The 15523-nt window shown below is 51.5% G+C and overlaps 1 protein-coding gene across 1 annotated transcript; it reads left to right on the forward strand.

The window, feature by feature from the left end:
- The first annotated feature begins 2050 nt into the window (after positions 1 to 2050).
- Positions 2051 to 6304, forward strand: LOC117881011 (homeobox protein MSX-3-like). Its single transcript, XM_034777766.1, has 2 exons — positions 2051 to 3014; positions 4323 to 6304. Exons 1-2 carry the CDS (start codon positions 2582 to 2584, stop codon positions 4742 to 4744), a joined length of 855 nt encoding a protein of 284 aa, XP_034633657.1. The 5' UTR covers positions 2051 to 2581; the 3' UTR covers positions 4745 to 6304.
- The last annotated feature ends 9219 nt before the right edge of the window (positions 6305 to 15523 follow it).

The raw sequence follows: 15523 nt of genomic DNA on the forward strand, positions 1-15523 counted from the left end.
GGTGTCGGCGATTTCTAGACAGGGATTTCCCTTCACAGCCAACTCTGGGTTTGAAAGTCAACATTTTGTTTTCTGTGTAATGTCCATCCCAGGATTCCTGAAGGCCCCTGGGGTCCTCTCTCTCCATCCGGAGTGTTTGTTAGACTCTGAATCATTTCTGATCTGCAGCACATGGGGTTGCAGTCCGCGCTTGCTATCCCAGGAGTTACAGCAGTGTCAAACATTGTCAAAGAGGTAGTTAGTCTAATCTCAATTATAACATTAGCGGGGTTGGCCAGCAATCGGATAATGCATGGGCTGTTTCTGTAAAGATGAGGGTGCCCATGGCACAACAAAGGTAGATCAGACTTTATTCCTTTGTAGACATTTGTTTACATATGGACATTAAGTGGAATAAAGTTTTACAATTTCTGAGACCTTATTTGATCAAAATCAGAATATCTGAAGATCCTGACATTCATTTATTTTTACAGATACCAAGTAGATTTTCAAGCACATCGTGTGCTCCTAGGTGAGCACAAAATCACACGGAATACATGTTTATTTAAGTCTAGGGAGAGGTATGAGCCTTGTCCTGGAGCTGGTGGACTGCCGGGCTCTGCAGTATCACAGACCCACTCCTCCTTGGGATGTGCAGATTCCCATTAACTCTTGCTACACTATTTAACCAAATGGAACTGTTTACTGGGTATATGAGCAGACAGAGCCATGCGTGCAAACGTTTGAAGTGAATATAGCCCACTTTGTATTAAGCAACCACTGAAAGATCTTAAAATAAAGAATGAAGAATATTTTCTTATTTAGAAAACATTACGGACCAGAGTGATAAACCAGGATTTTTCTCTCAAAACAATATACCGTTATTTTGTGAGTTGTGTCACTTTAGTGAATAAATTCTGACACATGCTAAATTAAAAAAAATACAAACAAACATAAATCTACCTTCAGATTAATGGACTGAAACATACTGTAGCACATTTGGAATTTTTTACAGCAGTACCATTTACAATAGCAAATGTTCTGGAATAAATACAACAAACATTCAATCCAAAAGCTCTTGTAAATCTGAAAAGAAAAGAAAACAAAAGAAAAAAAAAAAAGACCTTTTCATCCTATGCACTAGAGTCTACTTTTAGCTGTATTTAATGTTGTCCCTCAGCGAAAACATTATTAGTGGTGGTAATGCCAAACTTCATTGCTTTTCAAATAATTCCGGCAGTTCAACAGTTAACAGCCAATAAAAAGCCCGCCTGTGTGCGAATCTAGTCTTTTCAGCCATACACTGGACATTAAATTTTGGGAGGACAATTAAGTAGAATTAACTGTTGCCTATTCTCCCTGAGGTAGCTTCCCTTTTGATCCTGCTGCGCCTGGCGCCTTCCAAAGCATAACTTGTCTGCCTTATTAAAATGCTCCAACTTATGGTGAAGGATTTCCCGGTGCTTTTCAAATGAAGCAACAACAATCAGAAAGGATCAAGACGAGTTGCACGGCAGAAAGACTAGGACCAATGTAATAAATTAGCAATTACCCTTGTAAGTAAAACATCAGACTGAAAGTCGCAGCAAAGTTCAAGAAAACAGTGCGGGGGGAGTTAAAGAACAGAGCAAAGCAGCCCCTGGAGCAGGCTGGGCTCCCAGCCTTCGCTGCTGGCAGACTGGGGAGCTGCCAGGTTTGTGGCTAGTGGGGAGTGATGAAATAAATGTTATGGGTTCATTGGGGTGCAAAGGCAGGATTTTGGGGAAAGGTGAAATCAGCAGGGAAATGTTAGTGGGGAGTTTGGGGGAGCCACTCGCCCTGGTGCCAACAAGCGCCCAGCAATGGGGAGAAGAGGGGCTGCTGCCCTATTTGTTAACTGCACTGAACTGTGCTCCCAGATATTGCAGCCCGGGGGCCACCAGCCGCCCCCCCGCGGCCGCCTCCCTCCCCAGCCAGGCGGCTCCGGCCTGAGAGTGTAGGCAGCCAATGGCAGCCCCTCGCCCGGCACGTCACGGGCTGCAGGGGGGAGATTGGAGGGCGGCCACATGAAAGAGGAGCGGCAGAACTTTTATAGCTGTTAAAGTGCAGGAGAAGCCTGCAGGGTCCCCGAGTCCCATCGCGAGCTTGCTGCCCTGCCCCAAGCATGGAGCCCGGGACCCCATCTCCCACCCTGCACTTCGCACTGCTGGTGCCTGAGCCTGGGGCTGGGAGCTTGGAGCCTGGACCCCACCCCTGAAGCTGGAGTTGGGACCCTGAGGCTGGGACCCTGGAGCGGGTGGACCCCACCCTGAGGCTGGAACTGGGTCCCTGGAGTCTGGCCCCCTGCCCCTGAAGCTGGGAGCCTGGACCCTGAGGCTGGAGCTGGGACCCTGGAGACTGGTCCCTGAGGCTGGAGCTGGGACTCTGGAGTGGGTGGACCCCACCCCTGAGGCTGGAACTGGGTCTCTGGAGTCTGGACCCCACCGCTGAGACTGGAGTTGGGACCCTGGAGCCTGGACCCCACCCCTGAGGCTGTTGCTTGGGCCTGAGCTCTGGGGCGGTGTCTGGAGCCTCTGGGGGTGCGTATGCAGGGCTGACTTCCCCTTACCCCCGCAGCAGTTTTATGGCTCCCTCCTCCCTGAGGATGAATCCTGGCCAGAGGTTGCTGAGCCCGGAGACAGCCCAAGCGGAGACCAGCAAAGGAGTGGCCGCCCTAGCCAAGGAGAGCCCCATTGCTGAGGAGCAGCTGCCCAGGATGGGCTCCAAGGCAGTGGGATGCAGGGTCCAAACCACCTCCAGCCCTCTGCTGCCTTTCAGTGTGGAGTCCCTGCTGATCACGGAGCGCAAGCTGTGTCCCCGGAGCAGTCGCCCGCACCAGCCACCCCCTGCTGCCACTGCCGAAGCGCCACCCGCCCGGGCCCGGAGCAGCTTGTACACAGCGGAGTCAGGCCAAGATTTCCCGGAGCAGCGGGCTAAGCAGCAGCTACCAGCAGTGGAGAGTCCGGGTGACAAGGAGCCCAACTCCTGGTTTGCAAAATCTGCCTGTTCTCCACCAAGTAAGTACCTAAAGTGACCCCACACCTCTGCATGTCAGAGCACAGAGCCAGCCTGGGCAACTGTCAGTCCAGCTAGCGGGACCCCTGGGACCCTTCCCCCTGCCTGCCAGAGCAGCAGGGGGAGCACTAAACTCATGGGGTGCAGGCTCCCTCCCTTGCTCGTATGTGACCCTCTCCCCATCTGAGAGCCCAGGCCAGGCTCACCTGTGGCCTCCTCTGAACAGCAGAATGGTCAGGACCTGGCCCCACCAGTGGGAAGGGCATGTTGACTGCAGGGATAGTGGATGGGGAGACAATAGCCATTCAGTGGGCCCTAACTCACCCCAGCCCCTTGCTTGCGCTGTGAAACTCTAGCCAGGCTGAGGTGCCATCGCTTCAACCCCAAGCCAACCCTGAGACGGCTGCAACTTCCCATGCTCTGCACCTACGAGCCCTGTGTGAGCAGCACAGCCTGCTGACCCGGGCTCCTGCTGGGACCTACAGCCTTGTGGTAGAGTCTGCCAGGCCATTAGCCCTGCTATCACTCCGCGCCCCCAGCAGCCCTCGCCAGCCACTCACTTCTGAACAGTGGGGGAAAGGCCCAGTGTGCTCTCCTGTCGATAGCACTGAACATTGCTAATGGTGCGCAGGGCGCCTGGACCTGGCCTGCACTCCTCCCTCAGGGGTCCCATCTGGGCCCAGGGCCACAGCGCAGACCACTTGGTGCCTGCCTATGAGCTCAGCTCCTCTGCCCACACCCAGGCCAGGTGCACGGTGAAACCCATTGCTCTGACCCCAGGCGGCTCTGACCCCAGGCAGCTCTTCCCCTATGAGCTGAATGGCACACTGGCCACTCTGTGGAGCCAGGCACTGGGAACCCCACGGGCAGGGGAGGGATCTGCCTGCTCTCTCCAGCTGAGACAGGAGCTCCTGGGGACTAATGTGTGGAGCCTTTGTGCCACAGCACCCTGCTCCCTGACAGCCAGTGCCCCATCCGCATCCCAGCTCAGCATGCCAGCCCCATGCCTGAGTGAGTCTCCGGGCCCCAAATAGGGGCTTTGTGAGTACCTGTTGTGCAGTCGCTGAGGGGAAGGCCTGCTCTGTGCCATGCTGGCTTCCTAGCCCCGAGGGACCAGGCCCTGCACCAAAGCTAGCCCCACTGGGGAAACATGCATTCATGGCAGGGCTGGAGCCCAGGATGGGCTCCATGTCTGATGTGGGTAGGAATACAGGGCTAGAGGGTCCTAGAGATCGCTTCTTTGGCCTGGCAGCCAGCCCAGGGCCACTCCACACTAAGTAGCTGGGCTGTTTGTTTGTGTCACCTTGCAGGGCAGCCCAGCCCTCCACCCTGCACTCTGAGGAAGCACAAGAACAATCGCAAGCCCCGTACGCCCTTCACCACCTCGCAGCTGCTGGCGCTTGAGAGGAAGTTCCGGCAGAAGCAGTATCTGTCCATCGCTGAGCGGGCCGAGTTCTCCAGCTCCCTCAATCTCACAGAGACCCAGGTCAAGATCTGGTTCCAGAACCGCAGGGCTAAGGCCAAGAGGTTACAGGAAGCAGAGCTGGAGAAGCTCAAACTCGCCACCAAGCCCTTGCTGCCCTCTTTTGCCCTGCCCTTCCCGCTGGGGGCACACCTGGGCTCCCCCTCCCTGTACGGAGCCACCAGCACTTTCCCCAGCAGAGCAGCCCTGCAGCCTGTCCCAGGTCTCTTCACAGCACCAGTCACCTATGGCATGTACTACCTATCCTAACAACCTGGTGCAGGGACTAGGCTCTGTGTACAGTGCTTGGGTCAAAGTGCCCCCGGCCTGCGCTACTGCACACGGGGCGAGCAGCACAATATGCGAGCCGGCAAACCCACTTCTTCACTGGCTGCTGATTGTGGACTAGCCCCCTTCTGACCAGCATGCACTGAGTGGCTTACGGCTGCCGAGGGTCAGTCCCTGGCTGAGGAACAGCAGGCGAAAATCCACTGGGAATAGTGTTTGGGCTTCAACGCTAAGGATCGCTGCCTCTCAGATTGTAGGCAAGAAAAAGTTCCTTCCCCATGGGCTCCCTCACTGCAGCACCCCAATGCAATGCACTTGCTTCCCAGCCCAGCTGGCACAGGGCTGACTTTAGCTCTGAACTGTGTCAGGTTCCTCTTGATCCTGGTGTGAATCTGATCTTGTCTTCCAGCCTTTGAACAGGGGAGACCCAATCACAGTACAACAGGAAGTTCCCATCTCCCTGTATTGGTCTCTAATGGCCTTTTCTGTTAGCATCTCCCTCTCCCAAGCATATCCTAGTCTAGGGGAGCTTGTCCCTGAGTGTTTACAACAACTACAAGTCACTGGTCTCGATGCTGGGGTTGCAGAGAGCAGGTCTCTGGCCTGTGCTGGTCTGACTGATTCAGCGTGATGATACTGTGTGGCTTGAACACCCATGGATGCGATTGTGCTTGATACTGACACTGCAGCACTGCATGAGAAGCCTGGTGCTTCCCCTGCTCCTGCTGCTGCATGGCAGAGCACAAGGTGTTGAAGGACAACGAGAATAAAACAGCACAAAGCAGAGACTGCTCCCCCCTGCACCCCTAACACACACACATTCTTCCAGAACCAGCTTGGGTTTGATTAATCAGCCCTCCTCAGTGACCTCCTCCCCCCCACTCCCGACTACCGCTCCGCAAGGAGCCTCCTGGCATGAATGAGTTTCGCCCAGTCATGACTTCAAGGTATGGGACCAACAGGGCTGCCGAGAGTGGGTTTGGTCCTCGGTAAAAAAAATTTTTCGGGCATCCCAGCAAGGGCGGACCAGCTAAACAGGGCCAATGGGGGCAGGGAGGGGAAGCCGGGCTCCCTTCCGGACCGCTGAGCCATGGTAATTTGTACCGGCTCTCTTCCCCCCTACCCCCCATCGGCCCTGGGGACTACTGGGCCTGACTCTGCTGCCATTATCCATAAGCAGCTGGCCTCACGGAGTCACCCCATTGTGGGATGGAGCTCTGCCGGGCCCATGCTGCCCTCCCTGGGGCTGGCAGTGACTCAAGGCCAGGTCCCTTAGTGCTCTCTTGCTGTAAATAGGTGACAGTCTGATTTTTGTATGGGTCACTAGGGGGCTGTATTTGAGGATGCTAAGCTGTTTATAGGTGAGTTCTCGCTAGGACTCACAGGTGTGTCTACGCTGTGTGCATTTCAGCCCATGTGAAAGGCGCAGAGCTAATTCCATGTACATAGTTTGGGTTTTGTACAGAGCCCTGAATGGGCTGGGACAGAAATCTCCCTGTTTTGTACAAAACAGTCAGTCAATAAAGCCTCTAAGTTAATCAAGGCAGCGGTGCCGCTCACAGCTTTGTTCTTTGTAAACAATATTGTTGCTTTCCCCAAAACATAACAAACTGTCTCCTAACCAGAGCCAGTGTATTCAGCCTGCACAATGAGGCCTGACTGCTGGGGAGAGCCAAAAGGGGTTCCTGTAAAATACCGCACAGATTAGCGAGGCCTGCCTGCCCGGCAGGTGTCAGGCTTGGGCCGCACACACAGCACTGCTTCCTCCCCTGCCAGTGCGATAATACTTGGGGCTCTTTGGATGTACTGCAAAAAGCTACCTCTGTCATTGCCCCGGCGTCTAGCCAGCTACTGTGCACTGCCACTGCTAGAGGCAACCCCCAGCCATCTCAGAAGAGTGAACGGAATTGAGGTGGCTGCCCTGCCAGAGAGCAGAGCCACTTCTCCAGGTGTTGGAGGCCTCCCAGGTGCCAAGGGTCTCGCTCCAAGCCCCCAGGCAGTGGCTCTGGTCCACTCCCTAGCACTTTGCAGCCCCGCTTCACCTGCCCCTTCCCACCCCCACGCACCACACAGTATAGGGGCTGCTGCTCTTGTGGTGCTTCCCCAGCTCACTGCCCATCTTCCTGGCTCAGGCCAGGAAGGGCGCAGCCTGGGGCTACTTACCAGTGGCAGGAAGTGGGGCAAGCCCAGGCACTGGCCAGGGCTTTAAGCATGTCTTTGCAGCCACAGCTCTTAAGAAGCTTCCTGAGGTGCTGCCAGAGAAGGTCCCAGCACTCTGTCAGGGGAATGCACCTCTCTAGGTGACCCGTCACACTGCCCTTCCCCTTTGGAGGAGGCTTTGGGAAACCTGGGGTCCCTTTCTGCTCCCAGGAAAGCTGGGGTGGGGAGGGGTCCTACAGTTTACTGCCTGTTAGGCAGCCCTCTGGGTCCCAGGAACTTGCCCTGCTCCCAGCCAGGGAAGGCTTGGTGCCTAGCAGCCATTCTGAACTGGAAGCCCATGTCTCAGACTTTGTCATGATTCTAAACGTGTAGCAAACAGTGTGTGTTTGCACTAGGCAGCGTCAGTCCTCGGAACAGGAAATTACTGGTATTTCTTGGAGACCTGTCAAGTTTCAAACTGTGGCTGGCTGTGAGGAGTAAGGGGCTGGGGCTGTGGCTCCAGACCTGCCTTTGCTCTTCCTTTAGGCACGATCGCCACCTGCTGGGTGCCAGACACTCTGCACCGACTGGGCTAGAATCCATCCCTTGAAGAAGCTACTGCTACAGCACTACTCAAGCCTCTGTGGGAATGGTTCTAGCAATTACCCTCCAATGCCCAGTCCTTCAACCGCTTCTCCCCATACCTGCCCTCTCCTAGCCTGGCTCCCTTTGGCCTGCTGCTCTGCCAATGTACCACCTGAATGAGTTTTCATTATCTTATCAGAGACAGTAGATGGGGTCTGAACTGCCTCTGCTTTACTGCAGCCTCTAAGGGAGTGCTGTTGGGCCACATCTGCAAGGGTTGCCTTCAAGACTCTGGGGCCATAACATCCTGCAGCAACTGTGCTCCTCGGGAACCATGACACTTTCCACTGTAGGAGTGACAGGTATGAGAGATGGAGATAGATTTTTGCTTAACAGCCCCCAACTGTGGAATCCCTTCCAGGAAGAGATTAACCAGATCTCATTGCCTTCAAGACAAAATATGAGACTCACTCCTTTGACAAAGTCTCCCCATTACAATAATGTTTTTGGCAAAGTGGTAGTGATGCCAATATTTCAAGCTGCCTAATCCTTTCCATTGTAATTCCCTAGACTCGCTGCTTATAACGTTGACAAACTTTTCTTTTGAAAGTTTCAGCAAATTAGGTTAGCCATTTTTAGATCCAGATCAATAAAAAATAGATACTTTCACCGACGCTAAAAACATTTCCAAAGCTAGTTTGAACATCCCTAGGGCTGTACAGCAGGAACTGGACATTTGGCAAAGGGATAGTTGTGGGGTCAGGGCAGTGCCTTTCACCACCTCCATAAAAATCTCTTCAGATTTGTAAGCCATAGGAAATCTCCCTTGGCACACGCTTGTTATTTCTTGATCAGTCCTACTGCACTGAGTTTGCTTCCAAGCCCCACTGAGCCTTCTTCATTGTTTCCAAATAACTGCATAGACTAATAGTGTAAGCGAGGTGGTGGTGGCAGGAGCATGCCAGTCCTACAGCTGTCGTTTGACCACTGGGAAAGTAGCTAGGCTAGGAGACACAAGCCTGTGAACTCTTAATCATTAACACTTAATATCGGGTAGGGCTTCATACACCTGCTTTAAGACAGAGGCAAGTATCCCCCCCCTTCACAGATAACTGGAGATCAGTAAAGTTGCACAAGATCACTTCTGGTAGAGCTAGGAAGAGAACCCAGGTCTCTGAAGTGGCAGACCTACCTTTCAGTCACTTAGCCATACTGTGTTTTGGAAAGTCTGTGCTAAATCTGTGTGCTTGGCTAGGGTGGCTCAATTCATTCCTGCACCAGTGAGGTATTTGCCACAGGGGACAAGGGGAGACAGCTTGTACGTCCCTTTATGGAGGTGCAGTTCAGCCAACACAAAGGGGCCACAAAACACTGATGAATCATGCTCCATGTCTTCAAAACTGGGCTACTCTGACATACCCCTCTTCACAAATAGGTTTGTAACCCACAGATTAATGAGCACATTGTAAATGCAAAGCATCATTTAAAAGCAAAGACCACTCAGGAGTGCTAATTTGCAGATCCCTTCTCTACTCATTAGACCACACTCCCCCACCAGAGCCAGGAAAGAACATGGACATACATTCCCAGCATTCTACAAATGTCTACGAAATAGTGGTTTAACGCACTGGCAAAGGGTGTGTTCTATCCCTCCCAATAAAGGCTATATACTCAACAGCCTGATAGCTAAAGAGTGGGGGTCTAGGGAGCAACTGAGGTATGGTATTTAAAGCCCTTGTTTACTGTTACAATGTTAAATGCCTACGGGGGGGCTCTGGTCTGTTAGCAGCAGCTACCACTGTGAAGAACCGCCTTTAAAATCCCTTTTATTAAGCTTGTATAAAAAAGGAAAACAATGAAAACATTCCAACCATAAAAGGTTACACACATTTTAATTTCAACATTTCCCCGTATTCTGACCCAGCCTTTTAGCTGTCTAGACTCTCTTAAAGACATGACAGTCCTTGGCAGGATATTAAAGATGATGTTAACTGTCCTAATTGGGAAGCGACAGTCTCATTAGGCCATCTCCATTGAAACAGCAATTTATAGTGCTTGTTTTAGGGCCAAATCAGCCTCAGTCAATAATTGTTTTTAGGTGCTTCATTTTGCATATCACACACTAACTAGCCCCTTTCTGCACCATTTAAACTCTTTCCAAACTGGCAATGCCCTGTTACTTTCCTTAATTCAATCACATATTCAGAAATTCTTTCATTGCCTTTTTGACTCCATTTATAAAAGTAGGAATGACTGTGATCACCATGGCTTTTGGGGATAGATGAGTTTGTAGAATTTCCACATAATCAGCAAATGTTTCGGCTGCAAGTTTAAAAAGCTGTTAGGCTGCTTAGTAAGATGCACATTTTAGCTCATTATGCTCAGTAAAACTGACTCTCTTCTCATCAGTTATACCCTTTGCTCGTCTATCCTGTTCCAATCTCTTTCAAGAGGTGGGCCAGTCTGCTACTGAACTACCAAACAAGTCCATTTCCCCCAAAGTGCCAGACATTTTTAACACAATTTTTCTCTAAGTGAGCAGATCACTTATAGTCCTAGTGTTGCAAGGTGCAGTTCCCTTTTTAGTTGCACTGCCCCTAGGCCGCTCCCTATTCTGACTGTATTCCCAGATTGGAATCCTTGCCTTGCTGCTGAAGTGTTGTGTCTCTTGCTCTTTAAGCCACAAACAGGGTACGAAGGAACCATACAGGCACAGTGGAATCCAACTAGCAGTGTTTATTCAATGGACACAATATGCCAGACCTAGCTACATACACACATTGTCACTCTGGTTGGATTCTGGCAACTTCTAAAATATAGACCAGTGAGTACCACTAGAGGGCTCACAAATTATTTAAAGGGATACTACTTTATTCCTAACCCCTAGAAAGTAAAAGTGGTATGCTGCTTGGTCTATGGGTCTGAAACTGACTTTGGGTGTCTGGGGCTCCTGGACTATACTGCACAGCACTTTGTGGTGTGTGATACTCTTGGTCATTCCAAACTCCCACCACTCCCCATGGGGTGGAGACCACTCCTACAGCTGTTGTGGCAGCAGGAATTGATTCAGAAACCACTCCAACTGCTTTATCAGCAAACAATCACTGTCATCTGTGAACAAACAGCCCCAAGAACCCCTCCAACCAGAAGGCATTGCATTGTGAGCTCCCTGGAAGAAAACACCACCCATAGCCAAGAGTGATCAGCTCCTATCGTCTAGCCTAAAGAAAACCCTTGAGTCATCAGTTTACCCATAAATAAATCTAGTGTTCTCCCTTGAACCATTGTTGTTTCTCTACAAAACCCTCTACCTATGCCCAAGTAAGTGTTCTGATGCATGGACCCAAACTCTGCATCAGTTCCACTGGGACTCAGTCTCCTGACTGATCGTGCTGGGGGCTCTGCCTGTCTCCAGCACTCAGGACCCTGAGCTAACACCATCACCTGGGAACCCTGACCAGTTCAAGCCTCATGGAGTAGGTGAGATCCCTCCATCCCTCTCTCTCTCTGTTTTCTTTTCTGCCTCAGGTATTAACCTTTAATAATGTAACTTATGTTTGTTTAGCCCTCCTTGTGTAGTTATCACTATTATTCAATAAATAACGTTTATGGTTAAGCTGGTTGCTTCTCTCTCCCTCTCTCTGACTTTACTTTTTTGTGTTTTTAGCTTCTCCATTTACTCTGCAGCAACGCTTCTTTTACCTAAGCTAAAGATCCCCGTAGCGCCCCAAAATAGGTGTGTGGGGTTTGCTCATCAAGTGGGTTACTACCAGTACAATTGTAATGTGAAAGTGGGGATAGGGACGTGCTGAACCTGTGGCATATAAGGGTGGCAGCTTGAGAGTGCGGATTGACCAGGTCCACTCAGACTTGCTCTGTTAGTGCCTGTGTGTAAGTTCATCTGATTCTGGAGCTGGAGGAACCCAGCCCTGGGGAACCTAGATCCTGCAGGGTGGCTCCATTAGGAGGGGACTTGCAGAAGGGAGAAGTAGAGCTCCATATGAACACACAAGTGACACAAGCAATACATTAATAGAATTACAGAACCACACCCCTCCGAAGAGTAATCCTAATAAATGAGGATACCTCAAAGTAACGGGCACATCTGGTAAAAGAGACTTGAACCACATTTCAGCCACTAATGACTATGTGTGTGAAATGATTTTCAATGTGTATTTTGGGGTTGGCTGTTGCTGGGTTTTTTAGGAAGTTTAGGAAAACCAAAGCACGAGAAAAGCCTGATTTTTTTACACCCTGCACATTTGCTGCCCCCTGCAGCTGCCTGAGCAGTAACATTGTGACATCAGAGATAATCAGCCACTTAGCACTCTTTCCCTCCAGGTCATTTGCACACTGGGAAAGTCACCAGGGCCCTGGCTGTCATGGCAACAGCTGCCTTTGCTGATTTCCCATAACATTATTTCAGAGGAGCTGCAGTCAAAGCTGGGCTTGGATCAGCTGCTACTCGGTTCCTTTGGGCTTGTACTGGGGTACTCTACACTGCTTTTCAAAGGTACTTGCTGAAAAAGGGGTTACTTGAAACGAAGATAGAGAATTACAGCTCCTTTCATGTATATTGTTTATTTGCTTCTTACCCATTGGACGCTATATATGGCTTTCTGAATATTTACCTGTTGTCTCCTATCATCACAAGAAAGACTCGCACTTGTTCCCCCCTCAAACAAGACTTTGTACAATGCTCAAACAAAAAACTGTGTTTAACATTAGTTAAGGTTGCTCTCATCAATAAACTAATCCACAAAAATTAGAAAATACAAAATTAGAGGATGAAAAGAGTGCAAAGTCAAGCACTCTCAAGTTAGAAAATGCCAGAATGAACATTGCTCATGAACCAGTCGGGACCCCCGCAGAGATCCAGTGCACCCCCAAACAAACTCCAGGATCTTCTTCTGGAGGCGGACCAGGCTTCTCAAGAGCAGGCTCAGGGTATTGAACTGGTGCTAGAGCATGGACAGGAACAGCTGGTTGATCACAAGTGCCCTGCCTCAAAAGGAAAGGCACCAGGAGCAGCCCCATCCACCTCCTCCCCGGACCAGCGTGCTGCGGCTCCCTCCTCCCCCTAGCAAGGCTGATCCAGCTGATTGGCAGCGGCAGCGGGGGGGAGGGGGGAAGGGGAACGTAGCACGCTGGGGAAAGGGGCGGGGCAGGAGCCAGGCTGACGGCAGAGTCGCCACGGAGCTGCAGCATCTCCCAGTGTCAAGCTTCTCTGACCCCAGAGGAGAGAGCCGGGGGGCAGAGAAGAATGTGCCGGGGCCCCTTTCGATCGTGGGCCTGGTGCCATGGCGCCACTGGTGCCATTGTAAATCCAGTATTGCATTCAAGGGGTGTTTCTTTCACACCCTTGAGCGACGAAAGTGCAATGTCGATATGGCCTTAGTCAGCTCCCAGGTGAGAAAACTCCAAGGTTTTGCCACAAATCAGCTCTTATTCCCTCACCTTACACCTCCCAGTCCTTTGTTCTTAAGCTGTAGTCTCTGCTCAGCTTCCCTGCTGAGAATTGGGGAAATCCTCCTCTCTCTGGGTCATTGGTTGTTAGGTGTCAATGTCCTGGTGACTGGGCTTTCTATTGTCCTCTCAGATTTTCCACTGATATGGGTCTGTCTCGTTCAGTCCTTTTAATGACACATTCTGCCGGCTCAAACAGCTAGGCAACACACACACCTATGTGTCTCAGCCTGCCCCGAGAGCAAACTTATTCCCCCACTGTGTAGCCACGTAAAGCAGAGGGGAAACCAAGGCAAATTGGCTTCATAAAAAATATTACAAAAAATTCCTACTTCTTCACAGCTATGACCTTACAGTCCAGGCTGAGTATTGATACTAGGCACCGATTCCTCATGTCATGGAGGCCCCACTTTTTGGACAGCAGGGCAAGCATGGCCTGCCCTGCACAACATGAGACATGCCCCACTCCCCGGGGCCTTGGTCCGGACAACGGCAATGTCTAGCCCAAGAACGTTCCAGAATGCACAGTATAACTCTCAAGTTCAGCCCATTATTGCCTAGAGATTTTATGTTAGGCATCGTATGGAGGGTTTCCAAGAACTCAGCCAGAGTGAGAGGAAGCTCCAGCCAAACCCGGTCATTCACACTGACTGTGAGTGTGATCCCCCACGGGATCTCACAAGCATCAGCATTAGTTGGACCATGGAGAAGTCTGCATAGAAAGCTCCCATCCTTTCCTGCTCTCCACTGGATCCGTAAGAGGGGTGCTGTCTTCTTCCAGAGGGCAGGTGGCATGCTTTTTCTTCATGGCATAGAAGCAGGAGCCGCAATCCACCTCCTGAAGAAGCTGGATACATGATCAGACAAAATCATCCTGCGTCCAATGGTCATCAAGGACCCAGAGCTCATCCTGCTTCTCCTGACACTACCTGCAGCAGGATGGATCTGCAGGGTGAGTGTCCAGGCACCTCTCCGGCTCCAAAACCTTCCATTCCAACTGCTCAATCGCCACATCCCTCCTCTGACTGGCCCCCCGATGTAGTCATGACAGAAGAACTAGGGATGTGGGGAAGAGACATGCCACCACCTCTCCTCCCGCCAGGCCAGCCAGAACTTCCAGGAGGCTGTTAAAATGCTGGTAGACCAGCCCCAGCTGCCCAGGCATCAAATAAACCATCACGGATACCAGATGGTGGTCCAAGAAGGGGACCAACCTGATGCTGGAGGAGTGGGCCCACAAAGAGTTAAAAAGGAAACGTAAATGCGGTCCAGCCACGAGTGGCATGACTGTGTATCCTCCACACAGACACAGGAAAAGGAGGTGGAGTCATCCAGGTGGTGGTTGCTCCAAACATCTATGAGGCCGTAACAATCTCCCTGAGGACATCCACTGTGGCCTAGCACTTCTCTCACGCACATCCAGAGTGCTGTTAAAATTCCCACCCAGGACCAGGCACTTACGAGAATCCAAAGTGCCAAGGAAGGCAGAGCCCACTGATACAACTGCACCTGCTTCGGGATTGGGTATCGGGGCACAGATCAAGTTGACAAGATTGAGGATCAGCCCCTCCATGCAGACCCAGAGGTGCAGATGGCACCCTGGCATGACCTCGGCAACCCCCAGGACCTTGGGCCATAGGTCCGGGGAAAACAGGGTGGCCATCCAGCCTAAGAGTGCAGTGAGGTGGCTGAAGTATACCCTCTTCCCTCCCACCCCAGCCGCCAGCTGGCTTTGGTGGCTGAATCTATGTGAGTCTCCTGCAGGAAGATCACAGAGTACCACCCCCACACCCCCCAAAGCGAGGAGAGCACCTAGCATCAGCAGAGACTCACCCTACAGCCTCTTGTATTTTTATTCAGAGATGCAATGGTAGTTGGTTTAATTGGGGGCAGCGGCACCACCTGCACCTGCAACCTGTGCTTGATCCCAAAGGTGTCAGGGAATTGTGGAATCTGTGAGTTCACTGGTAGGCTGCCGAGTGCCACTCCTTGATCCCTTGACCCTCCTGATACGGCCCTTTCACCCTGGAAGAGGAGATTGAAATCCCCCCCACTTCTGGAGAGTGCCTTCCTCCTGGAGCCTCGTGAGTCTTCCAGGAATTGGTACAGCTTTTCCTGTAGCATGGCAGGAGCCGAGAGGTCTCCAGACTTGACTGAGCCCATGGACTCCCAGTCATCCTCCAGCTGGCCCCCACCAACATCTCCACAGCCTTTTGGGCAGGGGAGTTTACCCTTACTTTGATGGTGATGGAATGCCGGCATACCACCACCTTTACCACATTGTCCACCTCGTCCCCAGACAAAGGAGTGAGTGGAGTACAGAAGCTCCTGGTGGAGCGGGGAAGGGAAACAAATACAACCCTTTGGTTAAGTGCCCCTCCTCCATGCATTTATGGAACTCAAACATCTACAAACACAAGATCCCCTCCTCCTTCCTTCTCTCTTGCTTTTCCTTTGCTGCAGAAATTGCTGGCATTGGATCATCCATGATCACAATGGACAGACCCAAGCCTTCCCTGCCCTCAGTGTACAGTAAATTCAACACATCCATTGTTGTGCTCAACCAGGAGG

The sequence above is a fragment of the Trachemys scripta genome, chromosome 7 (assembly GCF_013100865.1).
Source record: "Trachemys scripta elegans isolate TJP31775 chromosome 7, CAS_Tse_1.0, whole genome shotgun sequence".
In the NCBI taxonomy this organism is placed as follows: domain Eukaryota; kingdom Metazoa; phylum Chordata; order Testudines; family Emydidae; genus Trachemys; species Trachemys scripta.

What these genes read in the sequence shown, in the direction of transcription:
- LOC117881011 (XM_034777766.1), top strand. Translation starts at nt 2,582, where the DNA reads ATGGCTCCCTCCTCCCTGAGGATGAATCCTGGCCAGAGGTTGCTGAGC. An exon ending in ATCTGCCTGTTCTCCACCAA is followed by an intron (nt 3,015 to 4,322) that starts GTAAGTACCTAA and finishes GTCACCTTGCAG; the next exon opens with GGCAGCCCAGCCCTCCACCC.